The 7,716-nt window shown below is 41.1% G+C and overlaps 1 protein-coding gene across 1 annotated transcript in view; it reads left to right on the top strand.

Moving 5' to 3' along the window:
• The first annotated feature begins 965 nt into the window (after window positions 1-965).
• The window catches only part of si:ch211-107p11.3 (GT1 domain-containing protein), a 12,932-nt gene continuing 6,181 nt past the window's right edge, over window positions 966-7,716 (top strand). The window contains exon 1 of the mRNA XM_060930611.1: window positions 966-1,126. Within this exon, the coding sequence (XP_060786594.1) occupies window positions 966-1,126 (161 nt within the window). The remainder of the gene's footprint in view (window positions 1,127-7,716) is intronic.

The raw sequence follows: 7,716 nt of genomic DNA, 5'->3' as shown, positions 1-7,716 counted from the left end.
TTGGTTCATAGTACTTAGAATCACCATGAAATACCATAGTAGAACCATGGTTACTACCATGGATGAACCATAGTAATACTATGGTTGGTTCATAGTACTGAGAATAACCATGATGGTAGAATCATGGTTACTACGTAAAAACCATGGTAAAACCATAGTAAACCATGGTAGATTTTCGTATACTGTTTATATTGTCTGTTTGAGTGTTTAGTCTGTGTGTAGTTCTTATCTAGTGTTTATACTGTTTATATTGTTTGAGTGTTTAGTCTATGTCTAGTTCCTATCTAGAGTGCTTATACTGTTTATATTGTTGTTTGTTTTTTCAATTATTCTATTTTTATTTATTGTATTGCCTGTTTGCACCGTGGGTCAGAGAGGACTGATATTTCATCTGTGCTGTATGTCGAGCATGTAGAGCATATTTGACAATAAAGTTGACTTGACTATAAACCTGTGTGAGGTGTTCTTATCCTTGAACACTGCCATTTTGAATCATGTGCAAAATGAAAAGACTATTAAGCTTATTAAACTCGGTAATCAGGTTAAATCAGTCTTGATGACGTCAAACACATGGGTCTCATCCCGAATGACTTCCACACTCCCTAAGTAGGGGCTCTACATTAACAAGTAGGAGATAAAGAATTAACGTCAAAATCACTGGGGTTTAAGTTTAATGGAAGAATTACAGGATCGTTTTATAATACGGCGGGTTTTTATAGTGTTTACTCGGACGTGTCCAGTCGGATTCGGCAGATGGTGCGCTTGCTGGTTGCCATGGCTACGCTGAAAGCCGTATACTTCCGCATTAAATGCTTGCGCGTGAGCGCAGAGCGGTTGGGTTTCTCAAGATGGCGGCCGGCGAGGCCACGGCGCATGCGTGAGATGATTCGCGTTAGCAAGCTGCATCAATTCCGCCTCAGTTAATCCAAATGCCTCAGAAAAAGTGTAAAACAAAGCTGAAAGCGATGGCCAGAGAAAGAGCAGCTTTCTTCAGCCCGTTCGAGCAGGAGATAATCCTGAAGACTTTTGAGGAGTACAAAGCCATCATCACAGCCAAGTGTAACACTGCTGCTGCGGCCAAATCCCGAGTGGAAGCCTGGCAGAGAATAGCCGACAGATTAAATGCGTAAGGGCTTTGGGAAATACTTTTATTTCATTTAGGTTGTATTTAGAGTTTACCTGGAGGCTCAGAAATGCTACGAATAAACAGTATAAAACCCATCCGGCTCAATCAGTGTTACTCAATCTAGACTATTGGTGTCCTGATGACAGGAATAAAGTTTTTTTTTATTTAGAAATAAAGTGTTTAACAAGGAGCAAGAGTGAAGTGCGAGTAAGCAAGGATCACTCGGCATGCTCGAGTGTATAGCCTGCATAATAACAACACTTTCTCCTCTGGTCCACCGAGATTAGCCTAAGCTAACTTTCAGGGGTTTATGTTGCTGAAACAGAAATAAACTCCCCTTCTTTCTCTCTCTCTCTTCTTTTTTTTAATAAGTAGATGTTCTGGTGATAAAAGCCAGTTTTGACATCTCCAGGTTGTTGCTAGGCAACTGTCAAATATGGCCGCCGACCGCCATTTTATGCTAGCTAAAGATTTTGCACTCTAGCATCGCTGCTAAATACTTTACTCAGACATTACAGGCCTGCTGAATAAAACAAAACCATCAGGAATGTCAATATTTCTCTCATTTTTTTTATTCTTGGAAAACACAAACACATGATAATTATACTTAGCATCAGCTGCTAAATAATCTTCTGGGGTTCTGTCATAAGTGTCTCACTGAACAGGAATATCAACATTTTTCTCAGTTGTTTTGGTAAACTACAAAAAAAAAAAAAAATATATATATATATATATATATATATATATATATATATATATATATGTTTATTTTTTTCGCAGTCCAAATCCCGCGCTCTGATTGGCTGGCGAGCGGGCCCGTATCCTATGGTACGGACCCCGGTTACAGATCTCTGGCGACTCGCTCATTCACAACAACAACAAACATAGCTTTTTTTTGTCAACATTTATCCTTTTTTAAATAAGATTTATTTATAAGATTACCGGGCGGCACGGTGGTGTAGTGGTTAGCGCTGTCGCCTTACAGCAAGAAGGTCCTGGGTTTGAGCCCCGTGGCTGGCGAGGGCCTTTCTGTGTGGAGTTTGCATGTTCTCCCCGTGTCCGCGTGGGTTTCCTCCGGGTGCTCCGGTTTCCCCCACAGTCCAAAGACATGCAGGTTAGGTTAACTGGTGACTCTAAATTGAGCGTAGGTGTGAATGTGAGTGTGAATGGTTGTCTGTGTCTATGTGTCAGCCCTGTGATGACCTGGCGACTTGTCCAGGGTGTACCCCGCCTTTCGCCCGTAGTCAGCTGGGATAGGATCCTGCGACCCTGTAGAACAGGATAAAGCAGCTAGAGATAATCAGATGAGATAAGATTATCAAAAATCTTATACATTTTTGCCAGCATTTCTCAGGAGAATAGAATTAATTTTACAGCATGGATCGCGATAACGACAGTGTTCACAGCGAAAGCGAGTTTTACTACCCTGAGGAAGACAAATGACTCGATTTTGTATAAATAGGGGACGACATAGGCGGCAAAATGTAGTTTTTTTCCTGCCATGGAAGTGCACTTGTATACCGAGGAGGAAGCCATTTGCATTACAGCCGTGAATGAGGATTCAAAATGGCGGCTCGGCTCGGTTTTCCCTTTCGGGCGCTCTCGTTTTCTGTTAGAATTTGGTAAAGAAAAGAATAAATATATTATTTACCAGCTTAAGGTCGGGCCGTATGGTGAAATACCGTGACCTCGGCCCAGAGGGCCTCGCTCAGTACTTTCAAGGCCTCGGTCACGGTATTTCACCATACGGACCTCCCAGCTGGTAAATAACATATATATATGACTAAAAATACACTTAACCACTAACATTAACCGTTAAACTTTTGACCCCTGGGACATTCTACCAGAAACGTACATTACCTGCCCTGGATTTGTTATGGTGAATAAAAGTTGTATAACCCAAAAACTCTTCACTCTAAGTTGATTTCTGTGAGTTGTTCTCTTAAGGAATATGTCATTCTTTAGGTTTGCAGATTTTTTTCCCTCCTTTATTAAAACACTTTAAAATCACAAATCCTTAAAAATGGACTGTCCTGAGCAAAATTTCAGTTACACCTTTTATAGTTTTGTTATAATAAAAACTTATTTATGAAAATCTTACTATTAACAACACTTCTAAGTTGTTATCATTCACATCACTTGATTGAAAATAAGAATTTTTACTGAATTTCGACAAATAAATTGTATTTTACAACTGTCCTCATGTTTTCGTCATGTCCCATCACGTTTGCATAAAATATCACATAAAAGTGTGGAATACATCTTTAAGGTTATGACTCAGAGGAAGTGACATCGTTTGACCAAGGTGACGCTGACATTGATCAAGGCAAGGGTGAGTTCTTTCGTTGAAATTTATGATTTTGCACTTCTTTTTGCTTATTTTTTTGGACGGTGATGTCCTGTCACACTAAAATTTCCCAGTAAAGAATGAAATTGTTTTAAATCCAAAACATTTCTAAAAAGGTTACTGAAATTCTTTGCTTGCATGTTAACAATTTTGATGCTGGCAGGCTGAACGGTGGCAGTGAAAATGGCTGACCGTCAGACCCTGTCACAGCCAAGTGTGACAGAACCTGACAGCCCTGTGACAAATGAATGGCATTATTCCTTTTTTATTACCTTTACTGCATGTAATATGCATTTAATGCATGCCATAGCAAAATATTGTTTGAATAAATAGACGTTACACTGTAAATTTGAGGCTTTTAATGCTAATAGACAATGGTTTTGAATGTGGGTCCTCATTTACCTAGTTGAGTTATAATGACTGTAATTATTTCAAATTGCATTTAGATGGCTCAAGTTAGTGCAGCTGAGAGACAAAGTCAATGTCGGGCACGACGAAATGCAGACCCTGAGAGAAGGGAGAAACGCCTTCAGACGGAAAGGGAGAGATGGAAGCAGAACAAGACAAGGAGTTAAAGTATTCATGAACTGAATGAGCGAGCTCAAAGACATAGGCGCAGATTATGGAGAGAGCAACAACAAAGATCTAGGCTTAAGAGAAAGACAACAGGTTCATAGCTACACCCAGGGCCACAACCAGGGTCTTCAAGGTTAGAAAGGATTGTCATCTCGGTACTGCTTCATATTACAGTTTGGTGATGGGGTAATACCACAGTAGCATCTACATTGTTACATAGGAAATTACATGCAGTTACTTATTACCATGAATTTTCCGAAGTAATAATGTAGACATTACCGGGCCATTCTCAGAAAATGTGACAAATTCCGTTTTAAACATGAAGTTGGGTTTTTTCCTCTAAAACCATTAATCCTGGCTCTCTATTATACATTTCTTTAAAGGAAAAAAAATGAACAGAGCAGTAAAACAAAATTATTAAGACAACTTGTCTGCATTTGCAAAAATTTTATTGAGCCTAAATAGACCAAAATGCCATAGTGTCTACATGCGGATTAGTGACATTTGAATGAAAATAATTCCTTTGTTTTTAATGTTATTTTCACTTTTCTTTCTGAAATATCACCTCTAGACCTTCATTTTTTACTGTGGAAAATATCATGATCTGTGCTTCAATGGTTTTTGGTGTATCGCCTAAAATATATGTGCGAGAATGTGTACTTTCTTGATGTCTTTACCGTTACCCAAATGGTAAAATCATGCTGTAACTCAGGGCTTTGACAATAGAGGGCAGTGCAGCTACATGAGGAAGGACCAGGATGTTGAGCAGCCATTTTGAAAAAAAATCACTGGTGCATGAATGTTGGAATCCAGGATGCTGATCAGGTAAATATGACATTTTGAGATGTCGGGGAAATTCACTGTCTTTGCCGTTACCCTTGAATGATAAAGATAATGATGCTGCATGTTGAAAAAGTAGCAAGTTAGGATGGGATAATAAATGCATAATTTATCTTTTGTTCTGCACTCAGTGACCCAAAGATGCCATGAGATGTCTTTACCGTTACCCAGTGTTGTCTTTACCGTTACTCTATAGGGTAACGGTAAAGACAACAACTGGGCATTATTTTTTTCATAATAATGATATCGCTTGCTTTGTGAATTCATTAAACATGCTTTTTTCTCATCTCATCTCATTATCTCTAGCCGCTTTATCCTTCTACAGGGTCGCAGGCAAGCTGGAGCCTATCCCAGCTGACTACGGGCGAAAGGCAGGGTTCACCCTGGACAAGTCGCCAGGTCATCACAGGGCTGACACATAGACACAGACAACCATTCACACTCACACCTACGATCAATTTAGAGTCACCAGTTAACCTAACCTGCATGTCTTTGGACTGTGGGGGAAACCGGAGCACCCGGAGGAAACCCACGCGGACACGGGGAGAACATGCAAACTCCACACAGAAAGGCCCTCGCTGGCCCCGGGGCTCGAACCCAGGACCTTCTTGCTGTGAGGCGACAACGCTAACCACTACACCACCGTGCCGCCTAAATATGCTTTTTTGTCTATTAAATATATTTACAAGGATTAACTAAAATTAGCAGGTACAAATTTTTTTTAAAAATGTCTTTACCGTTACTCATCACATTTTCTGAGAATGGCCCTACTATGGTATTACCCTGTTATTTCAGCTCTGTAATACGATGTGGCACCATTGTGCTATTCACTTCTATTGTGTCTACTGATTAAATTTGTTGTTTCATAGTAAAATGTTCTTCATACATCATGATGTCATATTTCTATAGAACTACATCATTCCTGAACAGAGTAACCTCGTGTAACTTTTTGACTGTTTGACAGAATGTGTGATGTATGTTGCAGGCAAAAGATAGAGGGGTGAAAGCGTTCCAAGAAAGAGAGGAAAAAGATTCTGGCCAGCGTGAAGGAGCTAGAAGAGGCCTTATCAGCTGAAGAAAGAGAGAAATCAAAATCCATGTCGGTCCTGTCACACAGGACATTATTGTTAAAAAATGACAATTTGAGAAAATATTGATGAACTATCCACTTGAGCCATATAGATGAAAATGGGATTATATATCTGCCGTTATGTGTTTGAAAAATCTCAGATGAAAACATCAGTATTTTACAACTATGTGAGTGCCTGGCAGTTATTCTATGCTTGCCATCTAATACTAGACACATCAGACGCTCGCTGGCTGCGGTGTGAAAATTGTCCATGCAGCCGCTCATCTACGTTTCCAAACCTGTCATTGCTTAACTCTTGAATATTTTCTATAATTAAAAAGCTTATTATCTCTGCTTTCCAAAGAAATGTATCTGGTTAAGATCTGTTCAGTGCTTTGGGAGTCATGGCAGGTTGAAGTCGGTACAACAGAATAAAAACTCTGCTCGCGGGACGTCTGGAAACCGTGCTTTTCTTTTTGAGTCACGGGAAAGCGGTCAGGCTCACTCGCTCTCTCTTTTCTGATTGGTTTCCCACTGGATTACTCGTCAATATCAATCAGATCACTTTTACTTATAGGGATGTTCTCTCGCTCTCACTGTTTCTGATGAAGGATTCAGCAAAATTTTCCCTCTGCTTTCTCAGTTTTGATGTTATGATTCACGAGAGACTTCGAAGTGAGTTTTCATAGCTTTACCTACTTATTTTTTCAAATTAAACTGATTCCTGTAAATAAATAACTATTTTAGAATATTTATAGGGACAGAATCCCATGATCCATGTGTCACCTGAACAGCTCCTATTCTGGCAACTGGAAGAAAGTAGACCCCATCACTAGCTATGCAGCAGGCAAAGTCATCCCTTAAGCATTAGGACATCATTGGTCACGTGCAGCAAGGGAGAGGAGGCCTTGGCCTTAGAGAGAGCAATCTATCCTAGCACAAAGCAACACCATCACAGCGCCAAGGTCTTGTAGTTGAGGCGGTACGCTGCCAAGAACAAGCAATGAGGTGCACAAAGGCTGCTTCTCAAGCAAAGCAGGGGCAGTGGGAGGGGGTTGAGAAGAGAAAATCCTCTTGGAGGGATCTGTGGAACATGGAAGCACATCAAACCAACTTTGTCATACAAGCCACCTATGATATCTTGGCATCTCCAATCAACCTCAACCAGTGGTACGGAGAAGACCCTATATGTCCTCGCTGTCAGTCTCCAGCTAACCTGAAGCACATCCTGGTGGGCTGCAAAACAAGCCTGAAACAAGGCCGTTACACCTGGCGACACAACCAGGTGCTGAAGTGCCTTGCATCAATGCTGGAGACCAGGTGGGCATCCATCAATGCCCTACTTCCTGCTTCATCAGCCTATCACTCATCTGTGATAGAATTTGTCAGTGCAGGAGCGAACCATGACAAAGCCCATACATCCAAGCCACACATCGGCCAGCTAGGTGGGGTGAGAGACTGGAAGCTATCGGTGGACTTGAACCAGTGGCTCTGCTTCCCAGCTGAGATCGCTGCAGCAAACCTTAGACCAGACCTCGTGCTTTGGTCCTCCTCACTTCACACATTTACATAACAGAGGTGACCATGCCCTGGGAGGATGCTGTGGAGGAGGCATATGAACGGAAAAGCTTGAAGTATGCCGAGCTGGCAGCTGATGCTGAGCAATGTGGCTGGAAGGCTAGGATCTGCCCAGCTGAGGTTGGCTGCAGAGGTTTTGTTGGTAAGTCAACCACCAGGCTGTTTAAGCACATGGGAGTC

This window comes from Neoarius graeffei, chromosome 1 (assembly GCF_027579695.1).
Source record: "Neoarius graeffei isolate fNeoGra1 chromosome 1, fNeoGra1.pri, whole genome shotgun sequence".
NCBI lineage: Eukaryota > Metazoa > Chordata > Actinopteri > Siluriformes > Ariidae > Neoarius > Neoarius graeffei.
This window is presented reverse-complemented; position numbering and strand designations above follow the sequence as displayed.